Source organism: Notolabrus celidotus, chromosome 11 (genome assembly GCF_009762535.1).
Source record: "Notolabrus celidotus isolate fNotCel1 chromosome 11, fNotCel1.pri, whole genome shotgun sequence".
Taxonomy (NCBI): Eukaryota; Metazoa; Chordata; class Actinopteri; order Labriformes; family Labridae; genus Notolabrus; species Notolabrus celidotus.
Genome location: NC_048282.1, coordinates 1,554,050 through 1,580,704, shown reverse-complemented (window position 1 = coordinate 1,580,704; position 26,655 = coordinate 1,554,050). Strand labels below are relative to the sequence as shown.

Sequence of the window (26,655 nt, the reverse complement as noted above, 5' to 3'; positions counted from 1 at the left end):
GACCTTCACCCTGCACATCCGCTCTCGTGACACCCTTTGAGTCCTGTGTGGCCTGGAGCTCACTCAGTGCGCTCAGTGAGCTCTGCAAGTCCTGAGAGCTCTGCAAGCCCAGAGTGCTCCATGTGCTGGGTGCGCTCCGTGTGCTGGGTGCACTCTGTGAGCTCAACTTGCTCTGTAAGTCACCCTGTGTGTCAGCCGCAGTCTGAGGGGCGGAGACCCCCAGCTACTTCTTTGGCACTTTAACATTCTTTACAGTTTTAGTTGTGCTGTCTGTACTTTTACCAGAAGCTTCAAAACCTCATCATCCAAAACTGTTCTCAGATCTGCAGAAACACTGGGTGCTAGATTAACATGGTGGGGCTAGCACACCTGCCAGCAACCGATCCATTTTAATTGTGGTTTATTGATAGTTTATTGATTGTGTCCGTTTTTATGGTGAAACAAAAATACAGTCTATGGGTGAAACATGGCTGATCAATGATGATAGCTGAAGAGGCGTTTAATTACAATCATTAATAACGTTACTGTTTGTTAATTACATTTCAAAACTTTATTTGAATTTTTGTTTGTTTGTGTTTGTTGTTGTTGTTGTTGTTGTTGTTGTGTTTACATAGGAGTATGGGATGGCGAGAAAGGATGGGTGTACAGTCATGGCCAAAAGTTTTGAGAATGACACAAATATTACATTTTCACAAAGTCTGCTGCTTCAGGGTTTTTAGGTGTTTTTGTCAGATGTTTCTATGGTATAATGAAATACAATTAGAAGCATTTCATAAGTATCAAAAGCTTTTATTGAGAATTACACAGAATTCATGCAATAATTCAATATTTGCAGTGTTGACCCTTCTTTTTCAAGACCTCTGCAATTCTCCCTGGCATGCTGTCAATCAACTTCTGGACCAAATCCTGACTGATGGCAGTCCATTCTTGCATAATCAATGCTTGGAGTTTGTCAGAATTTGCAGGGTTTTGATTGTCCACCCACCTCTTGAGGATTGACCACAAGTTCTCAATGGGATTAAGATCTGGGGAGTTTCCTGGCCAAGGGCCCAAAATCTTAATGTTTTGTTCCCCGAGCCATTTTGTTATGACTTTTGCTTTATGGCAAGGTGCTCCATCATGCTGGAAAAGGCATTCTTCATCACCAAACTGTCCTTGGATGGTTGGGAGAAGTTGCTCTCTGAGGACTTTCTGGTACCATTCTTTATTCATGGCTGTGTTTTTAGGCAAGATTGTGAGAGAGCCCACTCCCTTGACCGAAAAGCAACCCCACACATGAATGGTCTCAGGATGCTTCACTGTTGGCAAGAGACAGGACTGATGGTAGCGCTCACCTCGTCTTCTCCGAACAAGCCTTCCTCCAGATGCCCCAAACAATCGGAAAGGGGATTCATCAGAGAAAATGACTTTACCCCAGTCCTCAGCAGTCCAGTCCCTGTACCTTCTGCAGAATATCAGTCTGTCCCTGATGTTTTTACTGGAGAGAAGTGGCTTCTTTGCTGCCCTCCTTGACACCAGGCCTTCCTCCAAAAGTATTCGCCTCACTGTGCGTGCAGATGCACTCACACCTGCCTGCTGCCATTCCTGAACAAGCTCTGCACTGGTGGTGGCCCGATCCTGCAGCTGTAACACCTTCAGGAGACGGTCCTGGCGCTTGCTGGACTTTCTTGGGCGCCTGTTTGTCAACAACTGAACCTCTCTCCTTGAAGTTCTTGATAATTCCATAGACCGTTGACTGAGGTGCAATCTTACTCGCTGCTATAAACTTCCCTGTTAGGCCCTTTTTGTGCAATGCAATGATGGCTGCACGTGTTTCCTTGCAGGTAACCATGGCTAACAGATGAGGAACAATGGTGTCATGCACCATCTTCCTTTTAAAGTGTCCAGTCACTCAATCATGACAGATTGATCGCCAGCCTTGTCCTCATCAACACCCACACCTGTGTTAATGTGTGTGACACCTGTGTGTCATTGAAATGATGTTAGCTGGTCCTTTTGTGGCAGGGCTGAAATGCAGTGGAAATGTGTTTTTGGTGATAAAGTTCATTTTCAAGGCAAAGAGGGACTTTGCAATTAATTGCAGTTGAGCTGATCACTCCTCATAACATTCTGGAGTATATGCAAATTGCCATTATAAAAACTGAAACAGAAGACTTTGTGAAAATTAATAGTTGTGTCATTCTCAAAACTTTTGGCCATGACTGTACACTTCCACATTCATGTTACTGAAAATGAAAAAAACAAACAAAAAATGACTTTGTGAAAATGAAGAGCCGTAGTGCACTACTGCATCACAATCCGCCCCCCCCTCCGTATAAAACCCGCCCCCCCCAACCCTATATCTTTACCTATATCAGTATCTAGTGAGGTGCATTAAAATAGGGGGGGGGGGGGGGGGAGAGGGGGGAGAGCCGTAGCGCACTACTGCACCACAATCTGCCCCCCCCCCCCCCCCCCCCCAGTATAAAACCGGTCCACCCAACCCACACCCCCGACCCATGTCTTTACCTATATCAGTATCTAGTGAGGTGCATTAAAATAAGGGGGTGGAAGGGAGGTGGGAGAGGGGGGGGGGGGAGCCTTGGTGCACTAATGCCCCATCATCTGCCCCTTCCCCCCTGTATAAAACCCGCCCACCCAACAGCACCCCCAACCCTATTGTCTTTTTTTTTTTTTTTTTTGTCCAACTGTTCTAGTGAAGTGCGTTAAAAGAGGCAGGGCCCGTCTGCGGCAAGCCCACTACAGGGGGCCCTAGGGCGGTGGCACTCCAGCAGTCCCCGACCCCCCCAGCCCCACCCACCAGCCCGTGCCAGGGCGTGCCACCCGACCCGAGATCCCCCCCAGTATCCCACAGGGAGGCAGGGAGCCCACAGCCAGGGAGGGGAACCCGGCACCACGTGATGCCCCAATCCAACCCCCGCCGCAGGCCGCACGAGCAGAGTAGGCGCAGCCGGCCAGAGGAGGGCCAAAACCAACCGAGGAGACCAGAAGGGAAAGGCAGGCCAATGAATGGACCCTTCCCCTGCCCCCACCACCACCACGCCGGCCGGCCAACCCCAGTCCAGGACACCGCCCGCCCAACCCGCCCCCGGTACCGAACCCCCAGGACCCAGGAGGCCCCCCAGGCAGCCACAGGGACAGAGCGCAGAAGCGTCCAGAAGGGGAACCCAGGACCAAACTCCACAACCCCCCCACCTCCCCCACCAGTAGAACCAGAGGCCGCGCAGGCACCCGGCAGGCACCCGGCAGGCACCCGGCAGGCACCCGGCAGGCACCCGGCAGGCACCCGGCAGGCACCCGGCAGGCACCCGGCAGCCCCCCGTCAAAAGGCCCCGAGCCCAACCACAGGCCCCAGCCACCCACACCGCGAAGGGCCCCACCAAACCCAACGCCCTAACCACCCCGGGCGCGGGGCTGACCACCCGTGCAAGGTCGAATCCCAAGGGCCATCCGAGAGTTACCGCAAGGCCCCTTTAAAGCTCCTGTATATGTATGCGGGTGTGAGCATATAAACGTGTATGTGTGTGGTTTGTGATTGTGTGTATATGATGAACCCTGGTAAGAGGGTGTCCATGTGTTTGTGAATGTGGCTGTAAGTCAATAGGTTGGAGAGAAGTATATGGGAAAACTCAAGTCATGAAAATATTTGGCAGTCTACTATTTTGTTTTGTTTTGTTTTGTGGTTGTTTGGAGGTCAGTTAGTTCAAGCTGTTAATTTAGTGATGATTGGTAGCCAGCTGCTTTCAAATGAGTCCAGTGTATTATTAACTGTCGCACAACATTTCTCTATTGATATTTGGTCCATTAGAAGATTCTCCCAAATCTTAATGTTTAGATTTCTCTTTGATTTCCAATTTAAGAGGATAGTCTTCTTTGCTATGATTAGGGCCGTTAAGAGAATGGTGGAATGTTTATTGTGTTGTGTTATTTCCGATATGTCGCCAAGGATGCAAGTTGTTGGGCACAGCTGGATGTTGCAGTTGAGCATGGTTGACAATCTGTTGATGACTTGTTGCCAGAATTGGCGGACCGGTGTGCAGGTCCAAAATGCATGGAGATATGTGTCTGTTGTATCTTGAATACAGTTGGTGCATTTGTCTGTTTCTGATAATCCCATTTTGTGTAGTTTTGCCACAGTGTAGTGTGTCCTATGGATGGTTTTATACTGGATAAGTTGTAAGTTTTTGCTAATGCTTTTATTGAAGTTGTATATACAGATTCGATTCCAGAAGTCACAGTTAGTTGTTATTGAGAGATCTGATTCCCATTTTGATATCGGTAATGACACCGAGGTGTCAGACTGGTTTAAGATAGCGTATATTTTTGACATGCTCTTTTTTTTGCTGAAGATATTTAAGATTCTGTCAATTGGAATGGGGTCATCCGGCGAGTTAACAATGCTATTTAGGATTGGTGTCACTATAGATTGTAGTTGTATGTATTCTAAGAAGTTTGGGGTGATACTAAATTTCTGGGCTAGTTTGGTGAGGCTGATGAGAGTGTTTTCCTCCGTAATGAGCTGAAGGTGCGTGATGCCCTTTTTCACCCAGTTGGGGAAGTGGAGTGGTTTCTTTTTAAAAGAGAAATCTGGGTTTTTCCAGATGGGAGAGCGGAGGGATGGGGCAATTTGTTGAGACTTTGTGATTTTAACAGCTTTCCACCAAGCTTTGAGGGTCGTTGCTATTGTTATACTTTTGAAACACTGGTGTTGTTTTATATTTTGTGTGATAAATGGAAGGTCGGCTAGTTGAAGCTCCCCACAGAGTGCTTGTTCTGTATCAAGCCAGGAGGATTTACATTTGCTGTGCCATTGTATCAAATATTTCAATTGGCTTGATAGATGGTAAAGCTCAAAGTCCGGAGATTCAAGTCCGCCTTGGGCTTTGGGTTTTTGGAGAGTAGTAAGTTTTATTCTTGGTGTTTTATTTTTCCAGTAGAATTTGGTTATTGCCGAGTTAATTGATTTGAACCAGGAGTTATTTGGTGTGACTGGAATCATTGTGAATAAATAATTGATTTTAGGAAGGATAGACATTTTTACTGATGATATTCTTTCTAATAGTGATAAAGGGAGGTTAGACCAACGGCGTAGGTCCTGTTCGACTGTTAGTAGGAGAGGTGAGAAGTTTAGATTAAACAAATCAGACAGTTTGGGGGAGATATTAATGCCCAAGTATTTGATATTCCCTGTTCTGAGTTGGTGATTGGAAGCTAGTGCTGCTACTTTTTTTTCTTCTAATTTGTTTGGTAAGATTGTGGACTTAGACCAGTTAACAGAGTATCCAGATTTTTTTGAAAATGATGCGATTATATTAAAGCATTTTGGGAGGGAGGATTGGGGGTCTTTTAATAGGATTAGTATGTCATCTGCATAAAGAATTATTTTATGTTCTGTTGTAGATGTTTGGAAACCTCTTATATTTCTATTTTCTCTGATTGAAGCTGCAAGTGGTTCGATGAATAGTGCAAAGAGGGAAGGAGAGAGTGGGCATCCTTGTCTAGTACCGTTGTGCAGGGGGAAGTTTTTTGAAATGAACCCATTAGTGGAAACAGTGGCCATTGGTGAAGTGTAAAGTGCTCTAATCCATCCTATAAATGTCTCTTTGAATCCAAATTTTTTTAGAGTTGAGAATAAGAATGTCCAGTTGACTTTGTCAAAAGCTTTCTCAGCATCTAATGATAATATTACACTTTCTGTGTCTTCTTGTTGTGATAATTGCATTAAGTTAAATAGCTTCCTGGTGTTGTCAGATGATTGACGTCCTTTAATAAAACCAGTTTGGTCGGGGTGGATGAGGGATGGGATAACACCTTCAATTCTGGATGCGAGTACTTTACTAAAAATGTTAATGTCTGTGTTAATGAGTGATAAAGGGCGGTAGCTGGCTGGGGTAGTTGGGTCTTTATCTGGTTTTAAAAGTACAGTTATCATTGCTGTGTTCATAGTTGAAGGAATTATGGCTGAAGTTGTGAGTTCTGTAATCATATGGATAAAGAGCGGAGATATGGTTTCCCAAAAGTGCTTGAAGAATTCGATAGGGAAACCATCAGGACCAGGAGCTTTATTATTTGGAATTTTATTGATGGCGTGAAAAATTTCTTCTGGAGATATGGGTCTGTCTAAATGATTTGCTTGATCTTCTACGAGCTGTGGAAGTTTAATTGGGTTAAGCAATTGATTAATTCCGTCTTCACTTGGGTTGAGGTCAGATGTGTAGAGTTTTCTATAGAATTCCTTAAACACGTCATTAATTTCATTGTTGTTGTGGAGAGGTTTACCTGTAGTCTTTGATACATGAATAAAAACATAAATATATTGAAAGCGTCCTTGAAATCTTCTTAGTGTGAGAGCAAACAGCTGAGATCTTCACCCTGGCTATGTCGGGACGTCTTCCTACAAGCTGCGAGTTCAATATCTGGAGGAGGTCAAGGTGAGCTGTTGCAAAAATGTCAGGGAAAGTCCCGGTGAGCAAGGCTGAGGGCCTCTTTCCTCTCGCTCACCGATACTCTAAATATGTCTGAATATGTATTGGTATAAAGACAAAAAAAGTGCTCTTCTTACATCATGATTGACCTTCTGTCCTGCAGACTGACGGGAAAACTTGCTGCAAAAGACGTGTGTGCAAAACAACTTTAAAGACTTCAGAGGCATGCTGTCATGAAGTTTTCTGGAGTGCATGCATAAAAAAGGGCTTGTTAAAAGTCAGAAATGCATTGAGCGTTAGTCTGTTCAACTCTGCAAACATGCAAAAACAGAACTGCATTAAGTACACCAAACAAGAGAGATTACGCCCTGCGCGTCTTCACGCTTGCAGAGAACTATTAAAGTGCATAATAAGTCGTTCTAAAGTCAGAGCCACATACACTTTCTGGTTTGAGAACTAAACACTAAAATGCACACTCAAACATCAAACTTCTTAAGGTGCATGACTCCACAGAAGCTACTTAAGAGGAAGAAAGCCTGCACACTAAATTTCCAACAAGGAGTTATGAATGCGCTTCAGCCGAAGCCTTCCTCGACATCATGTGTCTATTGCTGTTCTGCAGGAGCGTGCCTCAGAGTCTGTGAGAGTGAGATGGAGACTACATGTACCCTCCTGTATGTTCCTGCAGTGTGTCATCTGAGGCTACAACTTGAGCTGTTTCTCCATCTTCAGGTATCTCATGGGATCCCAGAGGAGCTCCTTCTCAGGATCTTCCTCTACCTCCCTCTGCAGGATCTCCTCCGGATGTCCAGAGTCTGCAAGCGCTGGCCTTGCTTAGTGTGAGTTTCTGAATTCTGTCTTTAAGATCAAACACAACGTTCTAGAATTCTGTCTCTTGAAAAAAAAAAAAAAAAAGCCACAGTGAAAGTTCATGGACACAGGAGGGGGCGTGATTAGCGGGGAAACTTTTGAATGCATGCGCTGTAATGGGCTAAACCATTTCTACATGAAGGGAGAGTGAAATCTTTTTTGATCAATGTCACGTTAAATTAGGAAAATAAAACAAGGGAAAGCTTACTCAAATATTACACTTACAAAAATGTTTTTTTTAAATTTAGTTTTGGAATCATTTAAGCAAATATTATCCCTGTCACAGGGCCGGGTTCTGGGCCCCCCTTCAACCCCTGGCCCGGGACAACTGACCCGGTTGTCCACCCCTATCGGCGGGCTTTCATCTCAGCCATATTAAAACTCAACACTGGGGCAAACTGCTCTGATGAGGCTCCTGATGTGACTCCAATCCGACGTCATTATAAATGCACAGAACCTGTGGTTGGTGCGTGATTCTGAACTTACAGGGAACCTGTTCACGGTTATAGAAATATGGAGGTCCTCCTACTAATAATCTGAGGCCAGCCTTTGTTGACCCGTAAAGGCCATGATCCCGATCATAATAAGGGGCACGGCAAATTAAAGGGTTTGCTGTCATTCGGACGATCATAATCAAGTTGTTTACATATGTTCTAGATATATCAACTTATCATCCCCAAGTTTATGAAATATGTCATCTGTGTTTCCTCCTCTCCTCACAGACACAGGAATGGACGGCCTCACCCCTACAGTGTAGGACTAGGACTTCTCATAAAACACAGGCTGTGGGAGAGACTGGACCGTCCCTCTTTCACAGAGACAGTGGATGAAGATGGGCGGGTACATGTGGATGTGTCATATGACACATCATATATATACAAAAGCTGCAATTACCTTTATTGTCTGAGTCTGATTTTATACCCCATTAGGTCAGGAGCCAGACCCAGCCCTCAGGATGTTTTTGGCTACCTTGTTTTCATGAGTATTTCCAGTTATATACCTTGGGCCTTCACAAGATGATACTGAGCACTCTCAACTCGAGGCCGTTTGGTCATGAGGGGCCAAAAAACCCTTTGTTTAAAAATGCTCCTGGCATGATAATTTAAATCTAAAAAACAAGGTGTTAAAATTGCATTCTTTGTGTGTCAAGGGTCAAAATAAGATTCTGGTCCTTGCTGACTTTATATTTTAAAATATCATCCACAAAATACACAACAAGACTATAAAAACAGCATCTGTTGGATGAAATCTCATGAGAAATGGTCACTTTTTAGCATTATATGGTCAAAGTCACTGCCTCATTTGTATTTAAAAAACTGCCCAACTTTGTAAGCTTCAATTTGAGCTCTAGATAAGAAATAAGTTGCACTTTTAAATTATTATTGTTTGCTTCTACATACTGTCTGCATATATGTTCCATTTTGTTGAGTTGTGCCATTTATTCTGACGTGTGCTGCTGACCTCTTGGCCAGGTCGCCCTTGAAAATGAGGTCTTGATCTCAATGGGACTTATCTGGTTAAATAAAGGTTAAATAAAAAAAATAAAAAAATAGATGGCCTCTGTATCTTAAATATTACACTTCCTGTGGCCATAAATACTTCACAAACCCCAAGTCAGAGAGAACAGAGTTTTCAGTTTCCAGCGTTCCAGATGGAGGTTAGCCTGTTACCTGAATCTAACACTGCCTTCATATATTCTGCTTCTGCTGCTATCTGAGGTGGAGAACATAACAAGGGATTGTTACAGTAGGACTACAAATGCTTTAAACTAGATTCAAATATATGTTTGAACATTTGAAATGTTAAAATCAGTGCACACAAGCAGTGTTCAGTAAAAGCTCAGGCTGTAACCTCTGAGGAGTCGACAGGGCTGTACCCAGCATTTATGAATCTTAACAAGTCAAATGATTTCATCCTTTTTTACCCTGCTCAAACAAAATGACTATTTGTATGGTTTCCCTCACAGCCAATCACTGAACCCCTTCTTTGATCTCATGCCTCATGTCACTGGTCCATAGGGTTGCCAAGTGTCCCGTATTAGACGGGACATCCCGTATATTGGACTAAATTGGTTTGTTTGATACAGGACCTCAATTGTCCCGTATACAGACTATTAACTCTTGTAAATACAGAAGACTGCACTCTACAGATCCTAGATCAGATAAAACGGCAGATCATGTGCCAATCACAGCGCCTGTCATCCAATTAAAGAGAATTTTCTCTCTGAGGGCCATTAAACAGTCAGACTCAAGAAACAGATGCAGAACCGAGCTGATCAAACATGAACTTCAGATATCTGTAAACTGGGACTTGTCATGTAAGGACTTCTATCTGTGCAAAAGGACTAAAGACTGCTTGAGTCAGTCAGGAGCAGCAAAAAAGATCCATGGAAAAAGAACATTTGGTGAGTCATACTCTTCTTCTGCATTTAACTTTTCTTTTGCCTGTTTTTTGATGTGAAGAGCCAAACTGTGGTTTCTTTGAGGTTTCTTCATATGAGGTTACATAATGATACAGTAAGGATTAAAGGGAGTATACACACTTTCTGCATTTCCAGTGGAATCAGAATCAGAATATACGCTGAATTCACACATCATGCTCACACCACCATGGCACCGTGCACTTGTCCCTTATTTAGGAGTCAGAAAGTTGGCAACCCTATTGGTCCACTACCACAGCAGTTTGTGGTGTGGTGTAGTCTGGCTCTCTGTAAATCAAGGATTCACAGTGTTTGAAGAACACTTCCAAGTAGTTCTTTATTGCACATTTTTGCACATTCATTTAATAATTCTAATAATTTGAACACTTTCTATTTGTGTTTCGATCAGATGAGCAGAACAGCATTTGAAGAAGGTCAATGCTTGTGTTTACATTGAGTGACATATAAAAGGTATCGAATGAACTACTCTGCTGGTATTGGTTTAACTTTTGCTACAGTTTTCATCATTTGGTCAGGTCATGTTTGTAAATGAGAACTGGTTCTCAAACATTTTTACCTGGTAAATTAAAGGTCTAATTTGTTGAATAAAACTATCAATCAATCTTTATTTATATATCACCAAATCACAACAAATGTTCTCCTCAGACTCTTTCCAAACAGAGCAGGTCTAGACCGTACTCTATGTTCTATTATTAACAAAGACCCAACATCAAGACAGGATCAGATCCAGTCCCATCTTACAGACAGGACTCAGTCTGATCTCATCTTAATCCACCATGAGCAGAGCACTTTGCAGCATTTAGCAAGTTACAGTGGCAAGGACAAACTTCCTTTAACAGGCAGAAACCTCCAGCAGGACCAGACTCATGTTAGACACACATCTGCTGAGACCGTGTTGGAGAGAGGGATAGAGGGAGATGAAGAGAGAGAGAGAGAGATGATAGTGGTGGATCAGTTGTGAATGAATAAATCAATGATCCATAACTTGATCTTGTAAAAATAATTTATTCTGTGTCCAGGCTCATGAGTAGAGCTGTTCCTCTTTTCACCCAGTGGTCCGGGGTCACGGCTCCAGCTTTAAGCTCCACACTGAGCACCGTCCTGCCTGATCGGACCGGCGTGTAGAAACATGGACACAGGTAAATACCTACACAAAGAACACAAAGAACACAAAGAACACAGATATAAAGTTGAGACAGCCAATCACAGGTCACGTCTTAAGAAAACAAGAGGAGGACTGAGGGAGTCCAGAACCACTCACTCTTGGACATCTTCTTGGGGTTCTCGACAGGTTTGAAGTGTATGGTCGGGATGGGACAGACCATCTGCATGGGTTCTGCTTCTACCAGACACGAGTTCTTCTTGTCCCAACCGGCCCCCTCCAGGTACAAACCCCGGACAAATACTCCATCCTAAAAGAGGAGGGTGTAAATGAGCAACAAAAACAAGGAATACAAGGGGAGGCTCACTCAGGGAATGATAGAGGTGACCATGAACAGACATGAATGACCCACAGCTGTGCCAGGAACGTATGAATCTAAAGGGACAAGAGAGGGAGAGTGAAAACAAGGGAAGAGGGAGATGTTATGGAGGAACAGAGGAGGAAAGAGCAGCGGAGGTAGATACAGGACATAAAGGGAAGAAGAAAGTTATGCAAGATTGAAAAATCAGGAATGGAGAAATGAAGGGGCAGAGGGAGAGAGATGGAAGGAATAAAGACAGATTACAAAGAAAAGGAAGAGAGGTAAATTTGCTCTGGACACAAGGAAATGTGTGAATATGAAGCAAGCAGGAAGCAGCATAAAGACAGGAAGGGCTCAACCTTTGCATTGGTTCTGTGGTTGCACAGAGAGTTAAAACGAGTGAGAAATGAAGAGTCCCAGCACTTTGATCAGAAAACCTTCAAAATGTAAAACTGCTTTACAGACCAAACTCACATGTGTGAGAGGGATTAGAGGACAGGGAAGATAGAGGAACAAAGAGATGATTAAACATGATTCATATTCAAGTAATCAGAGCATGTGATGGACATTGGAAATGGCAGCTGAAAATCGATGGCTCAGAGAAAGTAGCCTCATGCCAGCTTTATGGAAATCTTCATGGAAAAACGAATGTGTGTGAAAGGGGTCACCTTGGGCGGGGAGACCAGGCTGCTGTCATCCACAGTGGACACTGTAAACTCCCACGACAGCGTATCCACTGATATCTGCAAACAGACAGAGTGGATGTGAGTAACACAACGAGTAGACTCCTTTACAGTCTACGTCTTTGAGGAGGTGCGTGCTCATGTTAGCAACAGAAGCGGCGTTTAGCTTCGTTCATTCATACGAGTTAGCAAGCTTTAAACTCTGAATTAAAACTGTCTGCAGCATCAAAGTGTCGGGTTGTTCTGTGGTCGGTCTTCTGAATCGATCCTTCACCGCAGACTCAAGCTCTCCAGAATCCAGACAGGATTAAGACCGTTTCACAGCAACCAGTGTTTGGGTGTTTAGAGTGACCATGCTAACTGGTGACGTTCAGCCGAACATGTCAGTGATTGATGAGGTTACAGCAGCTGTTGAAACATGAACAGAGTCCCCCTGAATGCATCCTAGTTTAATTTGTGTTATAAAATAAACTCATCAGATATGTGTTTCATAAAAACTAAAAGCATTAGTGAGAGGCTCACTCGGCTGAGAGTCACCAGTTAACAGGGTCACACTTTTCACTGAAACACCAGCAGCGTCTGTAGCTGTGAGCTGTTAAATCTCTTCTGTATCCTTCATCAGGTTTGACTAAACTAAATAATATTAACTGAAGAACATCTGAACCCAGAGTTCACTATGAAAAATAAAAAGTTGGTTTATGTCGAAGTTCTGACCAAATAAGACCATTAAGACTCAACATGGAGAGGTCAATAATACCAGAAGGTTTCAATTACCAGGAGCAGAAACAGAATCAGACTAAGAGACTAATAACTCTGCTGACTCATGATTCAAAAACACAGAATCATTGTTACTCTGATCTGTACGGCCACACATCCATGTCTGGACTTTTCTGGCTTGCTTGTTAGGACGCAGGTCTCTGACTTAGCAGTCTTTTATGACCCAGGTCTCTGACTTTGCAGCCTTTTATGACCCAGGTCTCTGCCTTAGCAGCCTTTTATGACCCAGGTCTCTGCCTTAGCGGTCTTTTATGACCCAGGTCTCTGCCTTAGCAGCCTTTTATGACCCAGGTCTCTGCCTTAGCAGCCTTTTATGACCGAAGTCTCTGCCTTAGCAGTCTTCTATGACCCAGGTCTCTGACTTTGCAGCCTTTTATGACCCAGGTATCTGACTTAGCAGCCTTTTATGACCCAGGTCTCTGCCTTAGCAGCCTTTTATGACCCAGGTCTCTGCCTTAGCAGCCTTTTATGACCCAGGTCTGGATTAAGCAGTCTTTTATGACCCAGGTCTCTGACTTAGCAGCCTTTTATGACCCAGGTCTCTGATTTAGCAGTCTTCTATGACCCAGGTCTCTGACTTTGCAGCCTTTTATGACCCAGGTATCTGACTTAGCAGCCTTTTATGACCCAGGTCTCTGCCTTAGCAGCCTTTTATGACCCAGGTCTGGATTAAGCAGTCTTTTATGACCCAGGTCTCTGACTTTGCAGCCTTTTATGACCGAGGTCTCTGACTTAGCAGTCTTTTATGACCCAGGTCTGGATTAAGCAGTCTTTTATGACTCAGGTCTCTGACTTAGCAGTCTTTTATGACCCAGGTCTTTGACTAAGCAGCCTTTTATGACCCAGGTCTGTGACTAAGCAGCCTTATATGACCCAGGTCTGTGACTAAGCAGCCTTTTATGACCAGGTCTCTGCCTTAGCACCCTTTTATGACCCAGGTCTCTGACTTTGCAGTCTTTTATGACCCAGGTCTCTGACCTAGCAGCCTTTTATGACCCAGGTCTCTGACTTTGCAGTCTTTTATGACCCAGGTCTCTGACCTAGCAGCCTTTTATGACCCAGGTCTGTGACTAAGCAGCCTTTTATGACCCAGGTCTTTGACTAAGCAGCCTTTTATGACCCAGGTCTGTGACTAAGCAGCCTTATATGACCCAGGTCTGTGACTAAGCAGCCTTTTATGACCAGGTCTCTGCCTTAGCACCCTTTTATGACCCAGGTCTCTGACTTTGCAGTCTTTTATGACCCAGGTCTCTGACCTAGCGGCCTTTTATGACCCAGGTCTCTGACTTTGCAGTCTTTTATGACCCAGGTCTCTGACCTAGCAGCCTTTTATGACCCAGGTCTGTGACTAAGCAGCCTTTTATGACCCAAGCCTCTGCCTTAGCAGCCTTTTATGACCCAGGTCTCTGACTTAGCAGCCTTTTATGACCCAGGTCTCTGACTTTGCAGTCTTTTATGACCCAGGTCTCTGATTTAGCAGCCTTTCATGACCCAGGTCTGGATTAAACAGTCTTTTATGACCCAGGACTCTGACTAGGCAGCCTTTTATGACCCAGGTCTCTGACTTAGCAGCCTTTCATGACCCAGGTCTGGATTAAGCAGCCTTTTATGACCCAGGTCTCTGCCTTTGCAGCCTTTTATGACCCAGGTCTGGATTAAGCAGTCTTTTATGACCCAGGTCTCTGACTTAGCAGCCTTTTATGACCCAGGTCTGGACTAAGCAGTCTTTTATGACCAAGGTATGACCCAGGTCATTGCTTTAGCAGTCTTCTATGACCCAGGTCTTTGACTAAGCACTCTTTTATGACCCAGGTCTCTCACTAAGCAGCCTTTTATGACCAAGGTCTCTGCCTTAGCAGCCTTTTATGACCCAGGTCTCTGATTTAGCAGTCTTTTATGACCCAGGTCTCTGATTTAGCAGTCTTTTATGACCCAGGACTCTGACTAGGCAGCCTTTTATGACCCAGGTCTCTGACTTAGCAGCCTTTCGTGACCCAGGTCTGGATGAAGCAGCCTTTTATGACCCAGGTCTCTGCCTTAGCAGCCTTTTATGACCCAGGTCTGGATTAAGCAGTCTTTTATGACCCAGGTCTCTGACTTAGCAGCCTTTTATGACCCAGGTCTCTGACTTAGCAGCCTTTTATGACCGAGGTCTCTGACCTAGCAGTCTTTTATGACCCAGGTCTTTGACTAAGCACACTTTTATGACCCAGGTCTCTGACTTAGCAGCCTTTTATGACCCAGGTCTGTGACTAAGCAGCCTTATATGACCCAGGTCTGTGACTAAGCAGCCTTTTATGACCAGGTCTCTGCCTTAGCACCCTTTTATGACCCAGGTCTCTGACTTTGCAGTCTTTTATGACCCAGGTCTGGATTAAGCAGTCTTTTATGACCCAGGTCTCTCACTAAGCAGCCTTTTATGACCAAGGTCTCTGCCTTAGCAGCCTTTTATGTCCCAGGTCTCTGATTCAGCAGTCTTTTATGACTAGGTCTCTGCCTTAGCAGCCTTTTATGACCCAGGTCTCTGATTTAGCAGTCTTTTATGACCCAGGTCTTTGACTAAGCAGTCTTTTATGACCAGGTCTCTGACTTAGCAGCCTTTTATGACCCAGGTCTCTGACTTAGCAGTCTTTTATGACCCAGGTCTCTCACTAAGCAGCCTTTTATGACCAAGGTATCTCACTAAGCAGCCTTTTATGACCCAGGTCTCTGCCTTAGCAGCCTTTTATGACCCAGGTCTCTGCCTTAGCAGCCTTTTATGACCCAGGTCTCTGACGTAGCGGTCTTGTGAGCTGGTCTTTTGCTTGGGCAGATTTCATATTTCCAGGCACAGATTCTGTGTCGATATTTGACGTTTCTCTGTTCATGTCCATAGATGATGTGGTCTCAGGAATGGACTGACTCTTGTATGTTTAATCTCTCTCTGGTTTTCATGCTGGTTTCTCCACTACAGACGTCTGTCAGTAAATATCTGTCTTCTCACTGATGTCTTCCAGATAGTTGAGCAGTTTGAGCCTGCCCCAAACACGAGGCTGTGATCTCAGGCGAGTGTGTGGATTGTTTTTATAGCTGTTGGTCACACACACATTCAGTCGCTCTGATTTTTGTATTTCTTAAGTTTGAAACTCCAGGATGGATCATGAGAGCTAACTGGGTTTTTGAACACATTTATGAATGTTAAAAAGTGGAGCAGCAGTGTTTCACTTTAGAACTGTCTTTGTGCTGCATGCAGAGCGGGTTGTGTAAACTCTCACATTGTGCTGCCGAGCAAAGGTCTGCAGGACGGCCGTGAGGAAACTGTTGGGAAAGGTGAAGCCGGAGAGCCAGAACAAGTTGGGGGGCTGGGTGGTCTTGGCCCATTGTGCAAACTGACTGACTCGCTGGCAAAGGTCTCTGGTCCAAGGTGCCAGGGGCTTCAGTGAGGGGTATGCCTGGTGGACAACAGAGGAAGAGAGAGAGAGAGAGAGAGAGAGAGAGAGAGAGAGAGAGAGAGAGAGAGAGAGAGAGAGAGAGAGAGAGAGAGAGAGAGAGAGAGAGAGAGAGAGAGAGAGAGAGAGAGAGAGAGAGAGAGAGAGAGAGAGAGAGAGAGAGAGAGAGAGAGTGACATGGTAAATCTGTCATTTGATGGAACCAGCTGTGTGTGGCTTCAGAGAGCAGGTATTATAAAGTCTTTTAAACAGATGTGGTGGGATTCATGAAGGATGAGGGATGAATTTGAAAGTGAGGTGTGAACACAGTTTATATTTTAATCTGACAACTTTCCTCCTCAGGTGTTACATGGATAAGAGATCTTTGTAGAGAACCACAGAAGATCTAGAAGAATCTAGTAAATATCACAGAGGATCTATGAGAATAATAATGAATCCACCATATCACAGTCATCACCACATGTTCTTAAAGGAATAATAAAACAGAAATTACTATTTCAAATGTAAGTCCTATAATTATTCTTTGATTGAAGAATAAGACTTTATAGGGACAAAAGATAAAACATAATGCATCATTTCTTTAATCTAGACCATATTTCATTCATCTGCTGCCTTAAATCTTTAGAATAAGGACAAATATCTACTTTAGTTTAACTAAAAATACATCAAAGTCAAAACTACAAGTGCTCCACTCTGCCACAATCTGCTCCTTAAAGCTAGGGTTGGTAGTCACAGAAAACTAGCATGAATTTGAATGTCGCATTTCCTCAGAACTCCGTCAATTATTACATAACTCAAACCAAAAGCATTTTGTTTGAACATTTAAGGCATTTTAACCTTTTTTAACCACAGCACATTTAACAAAGATATTTTAGATATTTTTAGCCAGCATCTTATTTAAACCCAAACCACATTTTTAGGAAATAAAGGACCACAACACAAAAAGATTACATTTCAGAACCACATGACCCCTTTTGCTCGCCATAGCCGCCTATTTACCGTGTGGAAATGATGCGCTCTGTTTCCTCATTGTAATGCACCCTTACAGGAGAGTGGACCCTCTATTGTGTAAATGTATGTTAGATAACAGTAGAGCTCTCAAATGTGCACCCCTGTTTACTTGCAGGGGTTCCCAAACTTCTCATCCCGCGACCCCCAAAATATAGGTGCCATAAAATCGTGACCCCCACTGTAACCTCAAAGTGATGTAATGAGGCTTCATTCTTTAAAATGAGTTTACCTACATGCATATGTGGCTGTGTTTCCTGTGCTGCTGTGAATTAAGCTGCTGCTACTGATCCTGTTGTTAATGAACTCTTAGCTAACCCAAACTTGAGGAGTCATCTGGAAACAAAGAAAGGCAGAAAACTCATGGAATGTACTTATTTGTAGGGTTTTATTTCAAATGTAACCACTATTTCTGCCTATATTTTTAAATAATGGGTAAAATAAGATCATTTAGATTACTTAAAACAAGTAAAAAATCTGGAAGACATCTCATGACCCCACATTGGTGTCTCATGACCCCTCAGGGGGTCCTGACCCACACTTTGGGAACCCCTTCTCTACACGACTTGGAGGGTCAGAGGAATATTAGTGTGATGTACCAGGTGAATGGAGACGCTGACAGAGAGGGAAAGTTTGGTGTGTGTGTGCCTCAGTGTTTGTCAGTGTATGTATATGTGTCCCTGCATGCACTGCCCGCAGTCAGTGATGGTGCCGCTCCATCACACCAATGCACACACACACACACACACACACACACACACACACACACACACACACACACACACACACACACACACACACACACACACACACACACACACACACACACACACACACACACTACCCAGGTCTGGTCTTTGTGTGTTAACATGTGTGTGCCATCACCTTCTCCCAAAGCGGTGGTACGCGGGCGTCATAGATACAGTTAAAGGTCTCCTCCAGGCTGGATGACATCACCACCAAGCCTTTGATTCCCTTCTCCAGCTCCACCAGGGAAGAGCTACAACAGAAAAGAGACAGAGACAGTCTCTTCATTCTGCTGGATCACAGTGTCATCCTGTTTCACAACGCTTCCCTGGAATCAGACCGGCTTGTTTAGAGTCCTGAACTGCTACCAGATTCACTCTATGTGTTTGAACATCTGACACCTCATGAGGGCCAGGCTGAATGAATTACTGAACCCTTTTTCAATGAACACACTAACACACTGTTTCTATGATTTGGGATCTGGAACACAGCATAACAGTATAATAACAGTACATACATGTTTTATCCTGATGGTAAGCAAATGGTTAATAGAGTGACCCGTTCACACCACATTCATACACTAAAGGCAGGGGCAGCTATGTAGAGCTCCCATCAGTGTTAACCAATATCATTCACACACCACTGGCTGTGCCACAAGGAGACATTTGGGGTTCAGTGTCTTGCCCAAGGACTAAAGCATGTAGACTGCAGGACCTGAGATCAAACCGTCAAACGTCCTATTGAGAGACAACTGGCTCTACCACTGGCTGCTGAGTGAATATGGTCCATGTGGAGCTGTCAATCCTAGAAAACTAACATGTTTACATCTGCATTTAAAACATGTATCACTAAATCCCCTCCGTCATATGAAGGTTTCAAGTGACATCTGTATGCACAGCAGTACAGTAGACAGGACAAGCATGGTTTGTTAAAACTAGGGCCGCGCAATACAGTGATAATTATCACCATGTAGTTTTTCTTAACAGAAATACACTACCAGTCAAAAGTTTGGAAACACCTTCTCATTCAAGGGTTTGTATTTATTGTAATGATTGTAAACACTGTAGATTAATACTGAAGACATCCAAACTATGAAAGAACATATATGGAATAATTGAATGAGCCAAAAAGTGTTAAACAAAGCAGAATCTGTTTTATATTTTAGATTCTGTAAAGTAGCCCCCTTTTTCCTTCATGACAGCTTTGCACACTCTTGGTATTCTCTCAGTCTGCTTCATGAAGTGGTCTCCTGGAATGGTTTCTAATGAACATGAGCCTTGTCAAGAGTTCATTTGTAGATTGACTTACCTTCTTAAAGGGTAACTGAACCCCCGAGTTTCGGCTGAAGAGCATGTACCCAGGAATTTCAAAAAATTCCATTGGAACGTCAATGTATCAATTTGGACAGGGCTGGAGTTAGTGGGTTGTGGTGAGGTAGCTTATATAGGGTATGTTGACAGACACAAGTACCAAATATGACACTGTGAACTCAGCCAGCCATTAGAAAAACTACTCTTGGACCAAATGCACCTTTAGTTGTCCTCAGCAAGCACCAGGCTAATAAGTGCCACCCCACAGCTGTAAACTCTCATATCAATGTTTTCCAGAAATACACCTGACCACAAAAAAAAAAACAAAGACTAAAAGACATAACTAATGTAGTTATATATTTTGACATTAAGAATTTCTCTCTCTGGTTGTTAATCTAACACTATGTTTTCTCGTCCTTAGCTAGTAACTTAATACACTTAACATAATAAACGTTGGGGATGTGGGTAAAACAAGAGCACGGAGCTAACTCTGCCATTCATCTCAAACACGTTTAAAGTCCACCCCCACCGTAGTGCAACTGAACTCTGAAGAATCGTGATGCATTCACTGCACTGTGGGAAACAACATCACATCACCAGTCACTCTATCACACAAAGGCATGCTTCCTATTAGGACAGTCAAAATGAGGGATTCAAGGAGCTTATCAGAGGACCTTATCTGTGACACAAGCTGATCAACTATCACTCAGGAGTAAAAATCTGCCTTTCAATTTGAAAGAACTGAGGATTTATATTTATAGATATCAACTGTTGGAAAATACACACACACACACACACACACACACACACACACACACACACACACACACACACACACACACACACACACACACACACAGAGTTACAGAGTGATCATACGTGATGGTGTCTAGCAGTGCGTTGTATCTCTGGATCTCTTGCAGAAGGACAACATTAACAGGTGAGACGTCCTGGAACAGCAGCCTGGTGCGCTCGTAGTCTATGGATGCCGGGATCTTTTCCTGAACGTATGACAGCAGCTCTAACACCTGGTGACACCAATGAAATGTCAGAACAACAGATGAGTCCCTGAGACAGGTTGACTTACAAACACTGCACTGAAGTTCTTAACAGTGAATAATTCAGATACTAGTTAAATAACAGATGAATAGTTCAGGCTGGGAGTCTTGACGGTAAATCGTGTGCACAATTTTAAAGTTGGAAGGAAATCCAAACTCTGTTGTCAAGAGAGGCCAACAAAGATCTGACTCAGGAGGCGGAACTCTTTCAGTGTGTGTTTCCTTCCTCACCTCATCTTCCCGACTGCGTCTTGCTCCTGCAGCAGTGGGGCTGCTGACCTGTGGCTGCAGGGAGAGCAGGGTGTCAAACAGAGTCCTGGACTCTGCGATCTGGCTGGCAATGTCAGCATTAGAGTGCTGGCCAAACACCTCGGGGTGCTCTGTGGATGGTAGCATGGAGATGTAGTCCTTGTATAAGGACTGAGGACCATCACGGGGGATGTAATATGAGGTTAAGGAGGACAACCTGAGAGACAGAGAGGGAAGAAGGCATATAAAGTCGGTCACATGCACTGTGCAGAGGCATTTCTAAACATTATAAAAATAGATTTACAAAATAGAAACCACTTAAAAAAAAACTGCAAACAGCAGCCTCCCTTCCCTGAATGACATATATGTTAGCAGGTGCAGAGGCAGGGTGTTGCATATTATAGAGGACCCCACCCATCCAGCACACGGACTGTTCACCCCCCTCCCCTCAGGCAGAAGGCTGAGCAGCCTCCAAGCCAGAACAAGGCTAAGGTGTAGCTTCTTCCCAGAAGCTGAGAGACTTGTGAACTCTCTTTAGGTCTGTTCTCTGCACTTTACTGCTGTGACTGCATGCACATACTACTGCACTTTCTTTAACACGCTGGTTCTTAAACTATGTTTTATATTTACTTACTGTAGGCTTTTAGGTTACATATTTATTTATTTATTTATTTATTTATTTATTTATTCATTTATTCATTTATAGGGTTTATTTTTAGCTTGTAATCTATTTCATACGCTGCTGGACCTGAGTAATGTGTTTCGTTCCTTCATGTTTTTAATATGATTGAATGACAATAAAAGTGAACCTTAAGTAGAATAAAACAATAGATAATTAACACCTGAGTGTTGTGACTTGATTTATTTAAGAATAGAGTGAATGGACTGTACTTATGTAGCACTGCTAAAAACAACCATCCCATCCCTGTGCATTAAAACTGAACTCACCTTTGAACGGTCTGTTGGTTTGAGCTGATGGATTTAAAAATACTATTTTAACATGAAATATTCTCTTACATGTCAGAGCTGTTGGCTAGAAATGAAGCAGGTTGCTTCAGATAAATAAAACTGATAAACGGGGGACTAAGGGTTCTTGATAGTGTTCTAGTGTATCTTCATTCTCAAGGTGAGTACTCTCTGTGTCCACTTGGTGGTGCTGGCACTCAGCTGTTGCTGTTTTCAGTAGACAAAGAATGAAATGGCCTCTATGACCTCAATTCAGCACAGTTACCTGATTGTTTGTGTTTCAGTACAAATGGTTCTGAATCTCTTTGCAACAATACAAGCTTCTGTTTACTGACACTTGAGTTTTTGTAGCAAACCAGTGAATTTCCTGCACACTGTTCACATTGGAAGACGTTTATCTAGATGTATGAGTGTGTAATCGTGTCTCACTTGAAGAAGGGCTGGGTAATGGCAGCATCACAAAAGTAGCCGTCGATGTAGGTTAATAGAAGACGTCTGTCCCAATCGTCTGTGACGTGACCTCCATAGTTGACTCCAGCAATGAGATACTTGAGCGCATCCCAGGGAACCTCCTCGTACTCTTCCAGGTACAGACTCAGCAGACTCTCGCTCACCTGAAGAAACAGACCAAGAGGAAGTTAAAACTTTCTGCAGCAAACACACAGGAAGGGGAAAGTCAGACCAGGAGCTGTTCAAACAGATGCTTACCGCCTGTAATTACAACTATTTACACCATGTGTAGCATTTGTATATACCTTTACATTTTCATTCTAATCTTTATGTTTCTATTTTATTTAAATGTATTCTCTATGTCTGCTCTGTTATTCTTGGACTACTCTTGCTAATATGTCTGTGTTGCTGCAACAACTGAACTTCTCCTGGGATCGATTAAGTATTATGTTATCATTAAACCATCGGGCCTTGACTCCAACAGGGCCTGTATTTGTGTTTCAGAGAAGATTATTGACATGAAAACATTGAGCAATGATTGAATGTCTTTAGCATCAAGGCTGTGACCTCAAAGTCAGAATCGTTGAAGCCGTAGACTATGTTCCAGCCCAGCTTTAAAAACCTCTTCCTTTCCAGCAGGATGCTGTGGAAGAAGCAGAGGGAGAAGAGCAGTTTCCTGTACAAGACGGGTCTTGAGCAGCGGTTGAACTGATCCTCGGTCACCAGCTGATACAGACGCTCCATGTTGGCTTTTATACCCTGATGAAACAAGAGGGCGGTGTTGAGACATTAATACACATAGAAATGAATGTTTTTTGCTTGTATGTCATACATCTGTACACCTATATGGCAGCTGACACGTGACCATTTGCACCTTTGGTGGTTCAGTTGTCATCTTGATGCCGGCTTGCAGAATGGTGATGGGAAAGGCCGGGTGTGGTGAGGAGCTGAGCCAGAGTCTGAAGTTTTCATGGGGCTTCTGCACTTGTAGCTGCTCCACTAACTTGTCCAACTCAGGCATCCATGAGAGAGAAAGGTGGCAGTTGGCCAGAAACACCCAGTGACCTGCGCAGGAACAAAGGAGTTTGAGTTCCGTTGACTCGTTTAGATTTTTCATGCCATGTCTATTTGTTTCTGTGAATTTTCTGAACTGTAGGATGCAAAATATATTTAAGTAATTGTACAATGTGTTGGAATTAGAAGAGGGAGAAAATGTACTGCTCAAGCAATGACAGCAGTTATAGGCAGAGGAGAGGCAGTAAGAGCAAAGACAGGTTTGTACCATTCTTGACGCCCTCCTTTATCAGGCTCCTGGCGATCTGGGCCTGCCCCTGCCCCAGAGAGAGGGCATGGAAATGCTTGCTCATGCCAGAGGCCTCAGCAAGCTGCAACAGGGCGCCGGTGGGGTCCACACCAGGGGACAGAACAAAGATCAGAGGAGTGGTACATGTGGATTCCTCCACAACCTAAGGAGACAGAGAAAATGAATGAGTTAACCAACACATCATGTCTCTAGATGTATTCAAGCTTTGTTTTCATTTATATTTCAAGCTTCAACATGAATATTCAGACGAAGGACCACAAGGAACAGAAAGATCACACTCACAGCCTTCATGTCCAGAACAGGCGGCTCCACGAAAGAGTAGCCGATGTTGTGAACAATAAAGGATGTGATACACAAAGAGACACGGTCCTGACGCAAGGACCGCACTACCAACATTTTCTGGAGCTCATTACATCTAGACTCCCAATCACCTGAAAGGACAAAAAGAAGAGGGTGAAACAAAGAGGATGCACTCACACACACACAATCCCAATCTAATGCATTACATGTTCTCTGTTAGACTTTTATACTTGATGCCTCTCAGTGCACGGCTACATGGACAAGTTGCGTTGTTCATACACCATTAGCTCAACCCTGTCTTCTTCTTGCTAATCTTCTACCAAAGCAAAATAAAAACCTCCGTGACACATGCACACCTGGTAGCGTGGCGTTCTCTGGCTCGTCACTGGTGAACCACAGATTCCAGTTTCTGGGGTAATGCTCAAAGGAAGTCATGATGCCATGGAAATTCGGCAGCCTATCCAGCTCTGTGATGTTGTCCCAGCAGGAGTCTGCCAGCCAACTGGGACAGGGATTGTCCATCTGCTCCTTCTTATCCAGCACCTAGAAACCCATTCATCCGTTATTGCAGCCAAACTGTCCTTCCATCAGGGTCTCAATGACAGGGCTAACAACCCATCAATGAAATCCATCGTTGGTTTGAAGCATGTGTATCAAGAGGACTGCATTATTATCATTTTTCAAAGTGGGCTTGTATGAAGTCAACAGTCAACAGTGAAGGTTTTACCTGCAGGGACTGACAGTCAGCTCAGCCCCTTTTCTAAGAAAGCTAAGGTATGGACCACCTGAGACCGGGTCAACTGTGCCACGTAATCCAGCACATTTTAGATGTGCTCCACGAATACCAATTATTAGAGCTTTACTTTTCGGTCAGAAAGCACAGGGAACCAAGACCCTAGGTGCTGATTTGGGCAACAGCACTAACCACTGCACCACCCTCCAGCCAGATATACTATACTGCCTTACTAAATAGGTACATATAATAATAACAATAGTGATAATGATATAAATTACAGTAGTATTAGTAATACTAGTAATGATAATAATAATAATAAAAATAGTTATAATAGTAATAATGATATAAATAATACTAGAAGTAGTAATAATACTAATTTTAATAATAACAATAACAATAACAATAATACAAATTATAATAATAATAGTTTTAAGGATAAGAATACATTGTATATTGTTCTTTTTTAAAACTCTGCCCTGTACGGTGACCTTGAGTGCTAAGACAGGTGCCTTTAAATAAAATGCGTTATTATTATTATTAATAAGAAAAAGTCCAGAAATAATTATAATAATAATTACAATGAAAATAATTATTGTTAATTACATCATAGTAACCATTTTACCTTCAAAATGGAAAAATGATGAAGGGCAAATATATTTTGAATAGCCTTATAACCGAGTGTTACTATTCTCTATGTAAGACAAACATTTAGATGTTAAAACTCTGTTTTTAATGTATTTAAAATTAAATAACTGTTAATTTGATCCTTTAAGTATTTTGTTCCGTTGATACAAAACTGCCAAACGGCTTAAAAATCGACACACAAGTTTCTACTATTTGAATTGTGGAAAAACCTGCTGCCATTATAGACTACATTTATTTGTATTTCTGGTAGTGGTGCAGTGAATCAAACCTCACTCATGGATAACTCTGGCATGTTAGATACATTTGTCTGTGATTTACTCTGCCAGAGGAAATAAAGTGAAGCACTATAATCTCCAAACACGTCTGCCAAAATAAAAGCCTTTTTCTGTCTAATCCAAACTCTTCACACATATCATTACAGGAATGAAAGTGATGGAACTACATGCTAGTGACTGAGAACTTGTAAAATATGTGGTGAAATTAACTCTCGGTAGGCAGGCGTCCATGCTGGTTGTCCTCCCGGTTTTTCAATGAAGGGGTCCAACTTACCATCATTCCCTGTGGGTAATTCACTTTCTAATGACAAGAGGTACTCTTATACAACCTCACTTTAAAACAAGGAAATATGTTGGGAGAAAAACACACGAGATATCAACCTCTGTGAATGTGAATAAAGGGCTTTCTTTGAGAGAAAGCACAGTTCTACAACATGACATCAGAGTGGAATGTCTTTTGGGTGAACTGATTGTGATCAATCTTAAACTATCTTAAAATAAAGACATTATTGGATTTTCTTCTGTGTTTTCTTACAAGTCCTCCTCGAAGGAAGAAGTTGTACTCGTCCATGTTGAGTCTGCCGGACACCTCCAAGATTTTTGCACACATCTGGAAGCTGAAGAGCAACTTGTGCGCCTCAAAGAGACCACGGCATGTGTACCTGCAGACAATAACACACTGTGTTAGCTGGAGCGAATCTACAGGAGGGAAGTAAAATATAAATTATTATTATTTTGAGTTGCAGAACATCTTAAAGTTTTGATTCTCAGAGGAACAGATTCAATGAAGTACAAGAGAAGAGTACTTTGAAATTTTCACTCAATGTTTGGGAGATATCAACCACTTGACACAGCACAGTTTTATAGCTTCATTTTCCAATATCAAAAATGGACTCTGAAAAAATCTTGTAACCCCCAATTTATACAGGGAGCGTTTGCACAGTGTTCCGTCAGTACCATGGGTTTGCTATGGCCGACGCCCCGTGCCCTGCTATGCAGGATGCGTGTTTGAAGCGTATCGCAGAGAGAACATACAAACAGAAAACAGATCACAGAGCCTTTTTGTGGTTGAATCATGTGAAGAGTATTCTGTTACTTTGTGTTTCTATCATCACTGAGTATGCTGCATAACTATAAAGTTTAGTTTTTGCAGGTTTGGTTTAATATGAATAATTCTGCTATATTTTGTTGCCCTCTTACCTTCTGACACAGTGATCATCTTAAAGTTCTGTTATCTTCTGACACAGTGATCATCTTAAAGTCCTGTTACCTTCTGACACAGTGATCATCTTAAAGTCCTGTTACCTTCTGACACAGTGATCATCTTAAAGTCCTGTTACCTTCTGACACAGTGATCATCTTAAAGTCCTGTTACCTTCTGACACAGTGATCATCTTAAAGTCCTGTTACCTTCTGACACAGTGATCATCTTAAAGTCCTGTTATCTTCTGACACAGTGATCATCTTAAAGTCCTGTTACCTTCTGACACAGTGATCATCT

At 43.0% G+C, this 26,655-nt stretch overlaps 1 protein-coding gene across 1 annotated transcript in view; it reads right to left on the bottom strand.

The window, feature by feature from the left end:
* Positions 1 to 10,720: 10,720 nt before the first annotated feature.
* LOC117821481 (dynein heavy chain 2, axonemal-like) overlaps positions 10,721 to 26,655 on the bottom strand; it is a 116,367-nt gene continuing 100,432 nt past the window's right edge. Inside the window, exons 75-88 of the mRNA XM_034695791.1 lie at positions 25,690 to 25,816; positions 23,855 to 24,041; positions 23,481 to 23,629; positions 23,157 to 23,340; positions 22,749 to 22,939; positions 22,442 to 22,633; positions 21,854 to 22,038; positions 20,441 to 20,675; positions 20,031 to 20,179; positions 17,980 to 18,094; positions 15,913 to 16,089; positions 11,867 to 11,941; positions 10,997 to 11,147; positions 10,721 to 10,882 (exon numbers count right to left, since the gene is read on the bottom strand). Coding sequence (XP_034551682.1) covers positions 10,740 to 10,882; positions 10,997 to 11,147; positions 11,867 to 11,941; positions 15,913 to 16,089; positions 17,980 to 18,094; positions 20,031 to 20,179; positions 20,441 to 20,675; positions 21,854 to 22,038; positions 22,442 to 22,633; positions 22,749 to 22,939; positions 23,157 to 23,340; positions 23,481 to 23,629; positions 23,855 to 24,041; positions 25,690 to 25,816 — 2,260 coding nt within the window. The 3' untranslated portion in view covers positions 10,721 to 10,739. The remainder of the gene's footprint in view (positions 10,883 to 10,996; positions 11,148 to 11,866; positions 11,942 to 15,912; positions 16,090 to 17,979; positions 18,095 to 20,030; positions 20,180 to 20,440; positions 20,676 to 21,853; positions 22,039 to 22,441; positions 22,634 to 22,748; positions 22,940 to 23,156; positions 23,341 to 23,480; positions 23,630 to 23,854; positions 24,042 to 25,689; positions 25,817 to 26,655) is intronic.